The sequence below is a fragment of the Nicotiana tabacum genome, chromosome 23 (genome assembly GCF_000715075.1).
Source record: "Nicotiana tabacum cultivar K326 chromosome 23, ASM71507v2, whole genome shotgun sequence".
NCBI lineage: Eukaryota > Viridiplantae > Streptophyta > Magnoliopsida > Solanales > Solanaceae > Nicotiana > Nicotiana tabacum.
Genome location: NC_134102.1, coordinates 20,484,675 through 20,499,356, shown reverse-complemented (window position 1 = coordinate 20,499,356; position 14,682 = coordinate 20,484,675). Strand labels below are relative to the sequence as shown.

Sequence of the window (14,682 nt, the reverse complement as noted above, 5' to 3'; positions counted from 1 at the left end):
TAGATAAGCTGCCCTATTAGATACAAACAAATATGTAACATTAGTGTTGAAACTTTATACCTAGATATACGATATAGTATTAGAAACGTAGGCATGACTTTAGGTACTCATAAGTAAATTAATTATTACAATTATGTACACGCATGCGTGACATCGTTGTGATACCAAAATAAATCAAGGTACATGTTCGCGTGACCATGGTCAAACACTCTTAGTAAATAAAACGCCTTAATCAAATACTCGTAGAAATGCTTTTAGGCGCGGATTTTAAACTACTATCGTGGTTGCGTACATGTTCGCGTGACGTGATCTCGATTTTCAAATAAATCCAAGGTACGCGTTCGCGCGACTTTGACGATTTTTCTTAAATAAACTAAATATTGTGAGTTGTGTACACATACGCGTGGCATGATTTTTGACACAGCAAACTAAACGGTTATACGTACGCGTAACTTGCATTAAGGTAATCCTTTAGATAAATCAAGTAATTAAAAGCGGTAAAGGATAAATATGCATAGGTCCTAAAATGAGTAATTAGATCAAATAATCCAAGTATGAATCATTAAGCGACCGTGCTAGAACTACGAAATTCGGGAGTGCCTAACACCTTCTCCCGGGTTAACAAAATTTCTTACCCGGTCTTCTGGTTCGCAGACTTTTAATGGAGTCAAATTTCCTCGATTTGGGATTTTAAAAATAAATGGTGACTCGGAACACCGTAAATAAATAATTTCGAGTGGTGACTATGATATTAATTAAATAATCCCAATTCAAATAATTTCACTTAAATTTAAAAAACTCCCTTATACCCTTCTCGGGAAAAAAGAGGTGTGCCAGCTCTAGCGACTCTGCTGGGGATCAGAGAACCCAGAATCTTTGGTTCTAGGTTCAGAATTCGAGCTTGTTAATGTGATCTATACTTGGCTTTATTGATTGTTGATATTACTGTATTTTATGGGCCTAATGTGCTAATTGCCGTTCATTTACCGCTTTAATATTATTTGAACTATATTAAACTGTCTTCTTACGCCTCCCTTCTGAGTCTTCTAATAATATGGTGCACACGTACGCGTGGCCCACTTTTCTGTTAGAGGTCATACCAAATAGAACGAGGATGGATCAACCACTAGACCGGGTAGACTATCGTGCTCCCGGTACGTCGCTCCCACCTCGGCTCAAGCTGTTTGCTTGGGTAAGCCATGTCTAGAACACACCTCCAGGTTTAAACCTAGAATAACATAGCCTCATGCCGGATCCCTAGTAGGTACATTTGCTTGCATCACGTGCATTTGACTTAGGGGACTCAACACAGGGGTTGGGTCCGTCTAGGACAGGTGTACCCAAAATAAAAGACCATTCTGATGCGTCTTACCTGCTATGTGTGCATTTATTTATTTCGATTTTTTTGTTGACCGGCTAAGGAAAGAAAATCAATAGAAAAACCAAGAGTGAGGTAGGATAGAAAATTCACCCGGTTCTGAAAACCCCAGTATTTGAAAATGCCTCGAAACTCTGCCAAAAGTTTTGAAAAAAATGATGAGAAAAAGAAAATGCATTTCAAAAATGAAAGTAAGTAAATATCATGCTTTTCCAATGATGTCAAAACTGACTGAACTACGCGGGTCTGATTCTCACTGGATGTGAGATACGTAGGCAAACCTCATCGGTGCCGACTCTAATTTTTTGAATCAAATAAATAAAGTATGTCCATTGATCAAGAAACCGATCTAGCTTCGGTTAAGTCCGACGTTATTTTTGTCGGAATAGCCTTAGAATACTTTTAAATTGTCAAGGGGCTATTTTCGCTAAGAACGAACATGTCTGTCAATAAATCATCACTTTTCCCAGAAAAGTGCCTTACCTTGGCCTCAAAACTTTATTCAAAAGTAAGAAGGGGCCACCATTGCAAAATGACCGTTTTGGTCGATGTTGTACAAATAGCCACCTTTACTTCTATTGGTCTTGTCTTTCAAAATTAGAGTCAACCTTAACCTTGCCCGCTCACAGGTACAAAATGAATACCGTCCAGAATCCCCCATTAAATGATGTAGAGCAAGATCTGCTACAGCTCCAAATGTAGTGGTATGATTTAGACAAAGAGGGTCAAGAATTGGTAGTCGAACATCTGGGTGCTCTCACCGATATCATGAAAGTTAAGCCACGAAATGATCTAATCAAGGCTTTAGTGACCTTTTGGGATCCTGTCCGTAATGTCTTCCGCTTCTCAGACTTCGAGCTCACTCCCACCTTGGAGGAAATAGCAGGGTATACAGGTTTTGGTCGGGGTTTGAGAAATCAACAACTCATATTCCCGAGGCCCATGTCAATGCGCCGTTTCTTTGAGATCATGAACATCAGTAAGAAAATAAAAAAGAACCGTGTAAACGAGGGCTGCTGCTCATTCTACTTCCTATACACCTGATATGGGCATCCAGAGGGATTTCAAACTCATGAAAAATGTTTGAACAACAAACAAAGCAAAGATACTTGGAAAGTTCACCGTCGTTTTACCTTCATGGTGGCATTTCTGGGTGTCATGGTCTTCTTAAATGAAAAGAGGACAATTGATATTCGTATGGCTATAATTGCACAAGTCTTAACTAACAAGGAAGATCACACACTTGCTCCACTAATATTGACGGATATCTATCGAGCACTGACTCAGTGTAAGGCGGTGGCAACATTCATTTACAAATATGGTTAATTGAACATCTTCGCCATCATCCGAAATTTATGAGCTACGGACTAAGCAAGAGCAACTTCATTGAAAGCTATGAAGAAAGAGTGAAAGATTACAATTCCCCGAAAGGGGTTGAAGCTTGGATCGCCCACTTGAGAGTTTTAAAGGCAAATCAGATTGAGTGGACTTTAGGATGGGTCCCGGTGAGGGAAGTTATATATATGTCAGCCACAAAGAATTATTTACTATTGATGGGCTTGAGAAGTGTCCAACCATATGCACCCTAAAGGGTTCTGAGGCAATTGGGAAGACATCAAGTAGTACGTGAGGATGAAGACTTGAGTGTCCAAGTTATTGAGCTACATCCCGAAGCCCCACTTCCCGAAGCTTTAATTCAACAAATCTGGAATGGGTGCCGATACTTTAAAGAGGATACTCAAGTACCCGATCTTGCCAAAGGCGAAGTAGATCTGGGCTATGCCGCATGGTTCGAGAAAAGGAATTGCATTAATGAGCAACCAGAGCCCGAGCGAGAAAGGCCCGCCAAAAGGCCTCATGTTCAAGATTTTGATGACAAGATCCAAGAACGTTTAGCCTGGGGAGAAAAAGAGAAGAAATATCAAGCCACTGTCCATGCCTTGGAGGAAAAATTGAGAAACCTCGCATTTGACAATGATTTGCAGGCACAGGTAGCTGAAAGTGAAAAGAGAAAGTTAACCCGAGAGAACGAGGCGCTCCGAGCCCAACTCCGGAATATGAGGATAGCCTCTGAAACGCCTTCAAGAAGCGAGAGAGATGAAAAGATCATCAACAACTTAAGAATGAAGGTCCATGACTATGCAACTGACTTGATAAAAACCGAGAAGGATTTGCTAGATGCTCAAACAAAACTAGCTAAGGGAGCAGAAGAACATGCCCACCATTTGAGACAGAAATATGGCAAAGAAATAACAATTCTAAAGGAAAAGCTGTTTGCCCTTGGTAATGAGATGGTCCAGCGAACCAAAGATTTCAAAACACAAAAAGAGCATTATTATGCACTAATCTGCCAACTAGAAGAAAGCGTGCAACAACTACAGGACCAAAACAACACAAGTGCATAAGTGTTGGAATCCCGGGCACAACAGATTGGGCGTCTGCTTCAAGAGAAAGGAGTCATCAGAACTAGGATCAAGGAAATAACTTACTATGTCGTGATGAAATGTCACGAGTGTGAAGACATGACTAGGTCCATGTTTTTCGCTTCTTTGATGACGTTCGTCCACCAAGTAATGGATGACTTGGACTGTCTTCAAGAAGATACTGCGTGAAGGCCCGTGCAAAGACTAGCTAATGCCCCACAGGCTCCAAGAAGACCAGTAGAAGCACTCATGTACTTTTCATTAACTAGTTTTCGAGTCTGTACTTTACTGCTTTCTAGAGTTTTAAATTGTTTTGTCGCTTGTTTTGAGTCTGTATTGTTGTCATTACTTTAATTCCCTATAATGAAAAACCCAAAAGAAAGAGATATCCTTTATTAATGAAATGAAAAATTGCACCTTGTTACTTTGTATCTATCCCCTGAACTACGTAATGATCTGATTCATGCAGCGCCATGATACGTAGGCAATCCACGTAGGATTCGATCATAACCCTAAAAGAAAATTATCAAGAAAGAAAAAGAGAGAGAGACAATAAAGCTGGGATGAAACACACAGCCATTGCAAAACATCTTAGCAAAACGTTTAACTATTTAGGTGCATTGCATCCCCAATATGCGATTCCCTATGTGTTAAATGTCTCAAACTAACCGGTTTGTTGCGTGTGCTTTAAAAGAACAAGTTCTATTTTTAGGTGGTTGGTTTTTGTGGTGGTAATCTGGCTTCACACCCTTATTTCACGAGATCTAAAGGAAGTATCGCCATGGCCTCAGAGAGTCACCTACCTATTGTTGAGCCCAAAGAGAGCCTTGCATCAATTATCCCACAGCTTGAGTCAGCAACTGCTGAGGAGAATAGGCGGTTAAGATGCCGCATGTTAGAAATGTGGGTTGCATTGTCCAATGGCAGGGAGCCACCCAGTACTATCCCTCATTTCCCCGAGTTAATCCCAAGGACAGGAGGAACTACCAATGTCCCTATCTCAGTAGCCAACCCATTCATGCCATTTGGGTTCCCCACCATGTCAACAAACTTCACTGGAATGCCTTTTGAGGTTCATCCCCAAGCACCATCTTCAGGAATACCATCTACCATGTTCACAGCACCACCAGCTTCTAGTATGGCACAACCAATGCTACCTCGACAAACCTTCGAACCATCAACTTTTACTTTCCAAGCTACCCAATTCCAATTGGACACCGCTCGGGTTACCCCAAATTCCTATCCTCAGCACCCACAATTTGAATCTCCCGTAGAACAGGAGAGAGTCTTGAGGAATCCTGAACAAGAGGAGATAGTACAAAAAATGAAAAGCATTGAGCAAAGCCTCAAGAATATACAAGGCCTGAGTGGTCAAAAGAGAATGTCATATGCTGATCTGTGCATATTCCCTCACGTGCATTTACCTGTGGGATTTAACACGCCAAAGTTTGAAAGATATGACGGGCATGGAGACTCGATTGCTCACTTAAAGCAATACTGTAACCAGCTGAGGGGCGCTGGTGGAAAAGAGGAGCTGTTAATGGCCTACTTCGGAGAGAGCCTCACCGGAATCGCTTCTGAATGGTATATAGACCAAGATATCTCCCATTGGCACATATGGGATGACCTGGCCCGAGATTTTGTGAGGCAATTCCAATACAACGTGGACATAGCTCCGGACAAAAATTCTTTATCCAACCTAAAAAAGAAAGCCTCGGAAAGCTTCCGAGAATATGCTATCAAATGGCATGAACAAGTGGCCAGGGTAAAACTCCCGATGGATGAAACCGAGATGGTCAGTGTCTTCTTACAGGCCCAAGAGGCCGATTATTTCCAAAACATGTTGTTTGCCATGGGCAAACCATTCGCGGAGGCCATTAAAATTGGAGAAATAGTAGAAAATGGCTTAAAAGCAGGCCGTATCTTAAGTCAATCAGCTCTAAGAGCCACTTCCCAAGCCATTCAGAGCGGCTCGGGAAGTTTAGCAAGCAGGAAGAAAAAGGAAGAGGGAGCCATGATGGCTTCGAGCTTAAGAAACTCTCGGAGACCCCGGGATTATTCTGGTCCACCTTCCAGGGCACCGCAACATTATTACCCCCACCAGGATGCAGCTTATGCTATGGCCCCTCATCTTTATGCAGTAATGAATGCTCAACCGCACACCCGACCACAACAACATTACAATCAGAATAGAGCTCCACCTCCAAGAAACAACCCTCCTCACCAAGCTCCGTATAATCCCGTCCACCACAGAATAATTACCAATATAACACCCATCCCCGTGAACCACCCAGAAAAGCTGACTTCACACCCATTGGCGAGTCGTACTACAGCCTCTTCCCGAAATTAGTCCAAATGGGCCTGTTGCAACCTGTACCGCCGAACAGACAGAACCCAGAATCTCCATCCTACAAGCTAGGTACCAAGTGCGCTTATCACTCCGGGGTAGAAGGGCATGACACTAAAGATTGTTGGACCCTTAAGAGAGCAGTCGAGAACCTGATCGAATAGAAGAGGGTAGTGTTAAGGGATGAGGAAGTCCCCAATGTAACCAACAACCTATTACCAGCTCACAACAACGGGCCGGTTATCGGGATGATCTATGAAGATAAAGAATTTGACCCGACATTAAAAGCTATAATTGCCATCGCTGACTCCGAAAAGAAACCTAAAGCAGTGACAAAACAAGTCAGGGATGAGAAAAAGATGAATTCCACTCCCCAAAATGAAGAAAAGGATGGGGAAGCAAAGACAGGGGCAACACCTACCAAAGAGGCCATTCTCTACGTCCCAAGAGCCCCTAGAAAGGGACAGCCCATGTTAAGCCCTCCCAAGAGATTGGAGCAGAGGAAAACCACGCCAAATCTGCCAAATATGTATGTACCAAAAGGGCCTTACGTGGCACGGGGGCCATCATTCCACCTAGGGTCGAAGAGCCTTTGATCATAAACCGCATACTATAAAATCCCATAAAAGACACTACTGCCGTCCCTTGGAACTACAATCAGACAATTGTCACATACAAAGGGAAGGAAGTTAAGGGGGAAGTGAATGAAACAAACCAATCTGGGAAGTGTCATAACCCAGAAGAATTGAACAAAACCAAGCAGAAGAGTTTCCCCCTCAAGAAGCCTTTAACGGCTGAAGAAGCGGAGGAATTCTTCCGAAAGATGAAAACCTCGGAGTATGTTGTAATTGATGAATTGAGAAAAGCCCCTTCCCAGGTTTCACTCTTGTCTTTACTGATGAGCTCAAACGAACACCAAAAGTGCTTCCAAAGACGCTGAATGAGGCGTATGTTCCAATTGAGACCACGGTTGAACAGTTAGAAAGAATGGCAGAGCGATTTTTTGAGGACAACCGAATCTCCTTTAGCCGAAACGACTTGCCTCCCGAAGGAGACGCCCACAACAAGGCCCTTCACTTGACTGTCAAGTGTGAGGGATACTATGTGAAAAGAATCATGTTAGACGGTGGGTCCGGAGTCGATATTTCCCCTCTATCAACATTGAAGATGATGGAAATTGGGATTGAAAGGATTAAACCAACCAATGTTTGCGTGCGTGCTTTCGATGGTGTCAAGAGGGACACAATAAGGGATATTAGCTTAATCTTAACCATTGGCCCGTAGATTTTGAAGTAACATTCCAAGTTCTGGACATGGACACTTCCTATAACTTTCTGTTAGGAAGACCATGGATCCATGCAGCAGGAGCCGTGCCCTCTACTCTCCATCAAATGGTCAAGTTTGAACATGAGAACCAAGAAATAGTGGTCCATGGAGAAGATGAACAGTCAATCTACAAGGACCCGTCAGTCCCATACCTCGAGGCAAGAGACTGAAGCAAGCACATCATCTATCAAGCCTTCGAAATTGTGCTCGCCGACCAGTGCAAGGAAGGAACCCCATGCCCTCAACCTTGTTTATCAAGCGCATCAATCATGGTCACCAGCAAAATGATCAAGCATGGGTACAAACCTGGAAAAGGGCTCGGGGTATCCTTACAAGGCATCACAAACCCGTCACCTTGGCTGCCAACAAGAAATTCTTTGGTATAGGTTTCCAAGCCACTGATACCGATGAAATATGGGGCGATAAACGTAAGAAAGATGGGTGGGTTTTGCCTCAGCCAATCCCGCACCTCGCCAAATCGTTTTTTAAGCCAAGATATATAGAAAAAGAAGAAAAGGCTTTCACGACCGATGAAGTTGAGAATATTTGTGAAGCAATGAGGCAAATGCTCTATGAAGTCCACATGGTCCAACCAGGCGAAGGCTCGAGCACTGCTGAGGTACAATATGTGGGGCCCAATGCTAAATTGCAAAACTGGCAGGCTACTTCCTAGTCAGGCGGGAATCCAGGTAGTTCAGTCTTGCCATCTTTTCTGCATTCCGAGTTATTTCAGGGTGTAACTCGAATGTTTTTAGTTTTATCGTCTTTTTAAATTCCAATGTAAACCCTCATATCTTCAAAATTCAATGAAATGAAATCAATATTTCATCGTCTATGAATCTTTTCCTGTTATTCTTTCTGATTTTGCTGTTTTTCTTATCTTTCTATTTTCAGTTCTAATAATGCGGATTTAAATAATATGACATGCTTGCGAACTTCATGCCTAGATCCTAAAACGCTGTCTAACCCCAAAATAATGAATCAAGAACTAGAATATGAAGAAGACGAGGCTTTTAGGGAAATAAATCGAGAATTTGAACAATTTGAGAATAAGCCTAAGCCAAACCTAAATGAAACAAAGCCAGTTAATTTGGCCAGTTCAGAAGAGATCAAAGAGACCATAATAAGCATTCACGTCGAGGAAAAAACTAGAGATGCACTGATCTGGCTCTTGTTTGAATTTAAAGACATGTTTGCCTGGTCTTACGATGATATGCTAGGACTAAGTGTCGATCTAGTGGTACACAAGTTGCCAACTTATCCCGGTTGTCCACCTATCCAACAAAAGTAAAGAAAATTCAAAACAGACATCAGCGATAAGATTAAAGAAGAGGTTGCCAAATAATTAAAAGCTGGTGTAATCAGAGTAGTCCGATACAGCACATGGTTGGCCAATGTAGTCCCAGTGCCAAAGAAGGACGGGAAAATCCGAGTATGTGTGGACTATAGAGATTTGAACAAAGCAAGCCCTAAGGACAACTTCCCATTACCCAACATCCACATTCTTATCGACAGTTGTGCCAAACATGAGATACAGTGTTTTGTGGATTGTTATGCTCGGTATCACCAAGACCTGATGGATGAAGAAGATGCAGAAAAGACAGCTTTCACCACACCATGGTGCAGTTACTGCTACAGGGTCATGCCATTCAGTTTGAAAGACGCCGGGGCAACTTATATGAGGGCTATGACTGCTATTTTCCACGACATGATGCACCAGGAAATTGAGGTGTATGTGGATGATGCGATTATTAAGTCCAGAACGCAGGAAGACCATATGAAGGATTTGAGAAAGTTCTTTGAGCGCCTGCGCAAGTATGATTTGAAATTGAATCCAGCTAAATGTGCATTCAGGGTTCCATCTGGGAAACTTTTGGGGTTTATAGTCAGTCGGAGGGGTATTGAGTTGGATCCAACAAAGATAAAATCTATCTGAGATCTACCACCTCCAAAAACCAAGAAAGAGGTCATGAGTTTGCTGGGAAGGTTAAATTACATCAGTAGGTTCATCGCCCAGCTTACTACCACTTATGAGCCCATATTTAAGCTACTAAAGAAAGACGCGGCGATTAAATGGACGGTTGAGTTTCAAGAAGCTTTGGACAAAATCAAAGAATATCTGTCAAATCTGCCGGTGTTGGTCCCGCCTGAGCTCGGAAGACCTTTGTTCTTATACTTAACGGTTCTGGATAATTCTTTTGGCTGTGTCCTCGGACAACATGATGCAACCGGGAAGAAAGAGCAAGCCATATACTATTTGAGCAAGAAATTTACCGGTTATGAAGCCAAGTACACTTTGCTGGAAAGAACTTTTTGTGCCTTGACTTGGGTGGCTCAAAAGCTTAAAGATTATTTGTTGGACAATACCACATACCTCATAACCAGAATGGACCCTCTAAAGTTCATATTCCAAAAACCGATGCCAATGGGAAGGCTAGCCAAATGGCAAATCCTGCTCACTGAGTTTGACATTGTCTATGTCACCCGCACGGCCATGAAAGCCCAAGCCTTCGCTGATCATTTAGCTGAGAACCTAGTTGATGATGAATACCAACCCCTAAGCACATATTTCCCAGACGAGGAAGTAAATTCAGCTGAAGTAATTCCAGAAGACACTAAGACTTGGAAAATGTTCTTTGATGGAGCTGTAAATGCAAAAGGTGTCGGAATTGGGGTAATAGTAATTTCGCCCACTGGTCAGCACTATTCGGCTACAGCCCGACTTCGTTTCTTCTGTATGAATAACACCGCTGAATATGAAGCTTGCATCATGGGCATGAACATGGCAATTGATATGGATGTAGAAGAACTATTAATCATGGGAGATTCTGATTTGATCATTCGGCAAGCACAAGGTGAATGGGAAGCTCGAGATATCAAGTTTATCCCATATAGACAACATGTGAAAGATCTTAGCAAACGGTTCAAATCCGTTGAATTCAGGTATATTCCTCGATTCCACAATGAGTTAGCTGATATACTAGCTACCTTAGCTGCAATGGTGCCATATCCAGGCAACGTCCATATTGACCCGTTGGAGATTCAAATCCGGGAAATACATGGTTATTGCAACACGGTTGAAGTAGAACCAGATGTCCAACTATGGTATCATGATATTAAAAGGTTCTTGAAAATAAAGGAATACCCTGAGCAGGCCAATGGAGACCAAAAGAGAACCCTTAGAAGGCTTGCCGACAGTTTCTTCTTAAGCGGAGAAGTGCTGTATAAGAAAACTCCAAATTTGAATCTTTTAAGGCGTGTGGATGCCAAAGAAGCTGAAAAGGTCATGAACAAAGTGCATTCAGGAGTATGCGGGCCCCACATAAATGGATATGCCCTTGCAAAGAAAGTCTTGCGGGCAGGTTATTACTGGATGGCCATGGATAAGGATTGCTTCAGTTTTGTTCGGAAGTGCCATCAATGTCAGATACACGGTGACCTGATTCATGCACCGCCTTCAGAGTTGCATCCTATGTCAGCACCTTGGCCGTTTGTTGCTTGGGGTATGGATGTCATTGGGCCGATCGAGCTGAAAGCCTCAAATAGGCACAGATTAATCTTGGTTGCCATTGATTACTTCACAAAATGGGCCGAAGTAGTCACTTTTAAAGCCCTCACCAAGAAAGCAGTGGTGGACTTCGCACATTCCAACATTATCTGTCGTTTTGATATTCTAAAGACTACCATTACCGATAATGCCGCAAATTTGAACAGTCATCTGATGAGGGAGGTATGCAAACATTTTAAAATTATGCATCGTAATTCTACCCCTTACCGACCCAACGCCAATGGCACCGTTGAAGCAGCAAACAAAAATATCAAGAAGATCCTCAGGAAAATGATCCAAAGTTCTAGGCAATGGCATGAGAAGCTGCCCTTCGCATTATTGGGATATCGCACAACCGTGAGCACATCAGTCGGGGCTACACCTTACTTACTGGTTTATGGCACTGAAGTTGTAATACCTGCGGAAGTCGAAATTCCCTCTCTTCGAATAATTGTTGAAGCAGAGATCGAGGATGATGAATGGGTCAAAACTCACCTGGAACAGTTAACTATGATTGATGAAAAATGGATGGCCGCAGTTTGTCACCAGCAGTTGTACCAACAAAGAATGGCTCGCGCTTACAACAAGAAAGTGCGGCCTAGAAACTTCAAAGTGGGGCAATTCGTTCTAAGACGTATTCTGCCGCATTATAAGAAAACTACTGCCAAAAGGGGCATTGTACTTAGGAGATATTGAAGGAAATAACCCCGAAATGGTTGTCAATGCAGATGCAGTCAAAAGATATTATGTTTAACCCCTTTCGCGGTCTTAATACTCTCCGATTAGGATGACGAAGGCTTTCATTCTCGCTACCCAAATACTATCAACTTTTTGTAAACCTTTTGAGCCGGTTACTCTTCTTTGATCACCTTCTTTGGAACCTGAAAGTTCAATTATCAAAATAAATAAATAAAATTAAATCGATCAATCAAAACAAAAATGAAACAAAAACAAAATGTTTCCTTGAACTTCGTTCGACTTAATTCCGAAAGGATACATAGGCAGCCTCTCTCTGGGGTTCAGGCACACCAAAATAAAATCAAAATTCCCCCGAAGATGAAACTAGGCAGAATTTATAATGGTTTGGCGATGCTTTCGTTTGAAAGGTTTCAAGGTTATAATTAAATTCAAATTCTTTATATCCAAATCCTGCTCAAAGTCCTTCCGACCAATCGGTAAAGATTTCCAAAATGGAAGAATACAGTGACTTAGATTTGATGCAACCAAATGAGTGAGATAAAATGAGAGAGTCTCATCGGTGAAAACCCTCACACCGTAAGGCGATGGTAAACAGAGAAATTGAAATGAGAGAGTCTTGTTAGTGAAAACTTGCAAAGAGCACTACAGGGCGATAATGAGAAGAGAAATGAGAGATGCCAGATGGCGAAAACCCGCAAAGGGCGCCACTGATCGAAAAAGGGATCCTCATAGCCATCTGCATCGACACAGTCCGGAGCAAGGTTTCTCGGTTTCGAGGCAAAAGTTGTGATGAATTTCTAAGAGTCAGACGGTTTACACGGATCAAGCATCTAGTCCAAAAGGCATGTCATGTTCATTGAAGTCCGCATGTACTCCAGATAAGTCCTTATTTCTTTCCCCCGAAAGGGATACCCCTCGTCTAAGTTCATTTGTCCATTTTATTATTTTTTTTCTTTGAATCTCTTTCGGTCTATTTCTATTCTAAAGTAAGACAAAGAAAGGATGGCAAGACCGATCTATAAGGTTCTCATTTGATACAAGCTAGTATGCAAAAAGCGCCCAGCCTCGGCAGGTACATCGAGCCAGCCTCGACCGGCCATGATGGTTGATGCTTCGAAATAAAGAATTCCCGAAAAGAAAGGGACCAAAGTTAAAATGCTACAAAGGCACAGTAAAGTTAAAGAAGGCTAAGTCCCACGTAATTAACTGTCCTGGTAAGATTTTGGAAAAGCCAAGATCTCCAGAGTTAGAAATGAAACCAATCCCCAGCGAGCCAACAAGCAGTTGAGATTTTCGTCAAAAGATGGGCCGAGATCAAGTGACCAAAATAATGAAGGCCACGAAAGCAACCACCATTTCAAACTGACAAATTATTCTTTGTTTGAAGGAAATAGAAAAACAGGTGTAACCCGAAAGCAACCTTGCAAGAAGCAGGGACAATCAAAAAAAGTTGCGCAAAAACTAGAAAAAACTTTGCAAAAACAACTCCAAAAGGTAAGTCTCCTCCAAATTCTTTTCCGCGTTCACTTATCCTCTCAAAATAAAGGAAGAAAAGAAGAAATAATGTTGAAAAAACAAAAAACTTAAGACAACATAGGGTCTCACTCCCTAGTTGATGCTAATATAACCTGATGACTTTTCCGACATAGGGTCCTACTCCCTAGTTGATGCCACCATAACCTGATGACTTTCCAACATAGGGTCCCACTCCCTAGTTGATGCCAGCATAACCTGATGACTTTCCAACATAGGGTCCCACTCCTAGTTGATGCCAGCATAACCTGATGAGTTTCCAGCATAGGGTCCCACTCCCTAGTTGATGCCAGCATAACCTCACGACTTTCCAACATAGGGTCCCACTCTCTAGTTGATACCAACATAACCTAGTGATTTCTCCCAACGTAGGGTCTTCAATCCCTAGTTGATTTTACTTTTAGATATAGGGTCTCCACTCCCTAGTCTACATTTACTCCGGGTACACCATTCCCGTCTTTTATCGCTTTCGATAATGAAGTAGTATAGAATTTTGTTACAATAACTCACGAAAGTTTCCTAGTGAAAACTGGGGCAAAAATTTCGTTTGTTTGTTTTGACTCCTGAGCAGGTTATACCTTAAAGTACTGGGTTCGAAATGACCAAAAGAAGATGTCTCAATCTAGAATAAAGAAAAGAAGAAAAAGAAAAACCCAAAATACAGAAGCGGAGAAGATATGGGCTGCTCGAGACGAGATTGAAGTTTCAAGTTTTTCATGTCCCATCTTGATCCGAAAAGATGAAGAAGATTGAACTAGCACCTGCGGCTAACAAGCATCGAGATCCAAATCAGAGTCTGCATCAAGACCAAGCTTCGAAAATTTACAGCTAGGAATCTTGTAACTCGTAGCTGATAGGCTTGGTTAGTTTCTTCATTTCTTACTTTGTTGTAATGAAGAGCTCAACAACAGTAACAACAACAATAGCAGTGAAATCACAGTTTTCCGGTAGTCCCAGCTACCAAAAACTTTCAGAACTACACTGACCTGATTTCTTTGTAGCCACGGATATGTGGCAACCTTTAAAGCAAGGTTCGGTCAAACATTTTCAAAATGCTTCCCACGGAGTATCAAAACGGGTAAAATTGGTCCCTCACTGCTCACTTTGTCTTTGCCCGAAAACTCTTCGTGTTTCCGAGCAAAGAGGGGCAGCTGTGAGCATGTGATTTTTAACCTACCAAAACATTCCTATAAAATTAATAAATAAATTATTCATATTTATTTTTCTTAGGATTTTTGTTAATTATTCGCTATTATTTGCATTTAGTTGCATTTCTCACGCATTTGTTTTAGCATTTTTGAAATCATAGAAAACAACAAAATATTTAAATCCTCGTCATATATCATTATTAGGTTTTTATTGAATTTAGCACTTAATTACATGATTTGATCATATTATTAGAAGAAAATCACAAAAAATGGTTTATTTT

At 41.8% G+C, this 14,682-nt stretch overlaps 1 protein-coding gene across 1 annotated transcript; it reads left to right on the top strand.

Annotated features, from left to right (window-relative positions):
- Window positions 1–9,968: 9,968 nt before the first annotated feature.
- Window positions 9,969–14,006, top strand: LOC142177064 (uncharacterized). Its single transcript, XM_075245524.1, has 2 exons — window positions 9,969–10,836; window positions 13,825–14,006. The coding sequence occupies exons 1-2, from the start codon at window positions 9,969–9,971 to the stop codon at window positions 14,004–14,006; spliced, it is 1,050 nt and encodes a 349-aa protein (XP_075101625.1).
- The last annotated feature ends 676 nt before the right edge of the window (window positions 14,007–14,682 follow it).

Coding starts and splice junctions, on each gene's coding strand:
- LOC142177064 (XM_075245524.1), top strand. CDS start 9,969: ATGAAAGCCCAAGCCTTCGCTGATCATTTAGCTGAGAACCTAGTTGAT. Junction 10,837..13,824: donor AAAGAAAGTCTTGCGGGCAG/GTTATTACTGGA, acceptor ACTCCTGAGCAG/GTTATACCTTAAAGTACTGG.